The 1,325-nt window shown below is 34.1% G+C and overlaps 1 protein-coding gene across 8 annotated transcripts in view; it reads left to right on the plus strand.

The window, feature by feature from the left end:
• Positions 1-1,325, plus strand: part of LOC106884166 (protocadherin Fat 4) — a 693,587-nt gene that overhangs the window by 654,714 nt on the left and 37,548 nt on the right. For all 8 annotated transcript variants that reach the window (XM_052973410.1, XM_052973407.1, XM_052973404.1 and 5 more), the window contains one exon: positions 1,020-1,107. In XM_052973410.1, coding sequence (XP_052829370.1) covers positions 1,020-1,107 — 88 coding nt within the window. The remainder of the gene's footprint in view (positions 1-1,019; positions 1,108-1,325) is intronic.

Below are 1,325 nucleotides of genomic sequence, written 5' to 3' on the forward strand. Positions count from 1 at the left end.
AGTTTATTTTTTCTGTCGTTTATTCCTAGTTTCAAGGGAAGTAACTCTTTAGTGATCCGACAATTTTTGCTTTGTCATAACAGGAGAAGCGGCTACGATTATGTCCCTTGTATCTGTGAAACGCAATTAAGGAAACTACTGCTAACGTTCTTGATATTTTTTATGTTTGGGAAAGAAAACGGACAACAATTTTAATCCGATGATTTCGGCCATCATTTAGTAAAGCACTCAATACATTTTAAAATGAGTGAAATCACGTGGTTCCAGGTTTTACCACACTGTGCAAGTGTCTTCTTCCATGCGCACACTCTTCACGTCAGAAAATCTTTGCATGTAAACTTTGTTAAACGAAATTATCAAGTGCTAACAGTATCGGTGTATTAAACAAAAATTACTTGTATTTGAATTCATATCGATTACGTTCCTTTACACATAACGATGTCGATATTACATACGTTTATACCATATCTGATGGCCACTACAGTTTCAGCATCGTATCTTCAGAAAATACAGTTTTTGATGCATTATAGCTTATGGGAGGCCCAACTTTGTATAAAGGACCCTGGCTCATTTTATTTCCAAACAATTTTTGGAAAAATATGCGTCTTCTATTCCCTTGCGTTTTCATTTTTACTTTAATCTTTACCTGCTCAAGAAAAAAACATCTCTAGCCACTTCTGATATGCAGTCTCAACATCATACATTCAGATGCAGTTCAAACCAGAGTTTTAGTGGTAAACAGAGCACTCATAGTACACACACCAAACAGAGCACTCATAGTATACACCTATCACTTTAAGTCAGTTCACAAAAACACTTTACATATCCTATATAATGATGTTTATATTCTTCATACTTATTGTCATACTTAACAATGTTTTTTGGGGTTTTTTTGACATTTGTTGCAAGAATTAAACATTGGTATTTGGAATTTATCTCTTATATCTTGCAAACAATTGCATAAACCCTCTTCATATTGTTATTATTAATCCTCACCTTGATTTACTGTTTTTTTGTAGGTCCTACGCGTACGGTGCTTGGATAAAGATGAACGAAGTAACATTCGCTACCAACTCTTAACTATCGACTCTCTTTTTGCCTTGAATGGTAAAACTCTTTGTCACGTTATTTTACTGATAATAATACTAGTTATATAACTTATAATTGATCTGCAAGGATCTACAAGTAGTTTTGTTTTAATAATTACATGTAATATAAAACCAGCTGAAGAATGGGATCAGGAAGGGCATGCAACCATAGCAAGCTCTACCTTAATGCTGTCAAGTTTGAGCCACACAAGCATGGATAAGTAAACATTACAACAG

Source organism: Octopus bimaculoides, chromosome 1, assembly GCF_001194135.2.
Source record: "Octopus bimaculoides isolate UCB-OBI-ISO-001 chromosome 1, ASM119413v2, whole genome shotgun sequence".
Classification (NCBI taxonomy): domain Eukaryota; kingdom Metazoa; phylum Mollusca; class Cephalopoda; order Octopoda; family Octopodidae; genus Octopus; species Octopus bimaculoides.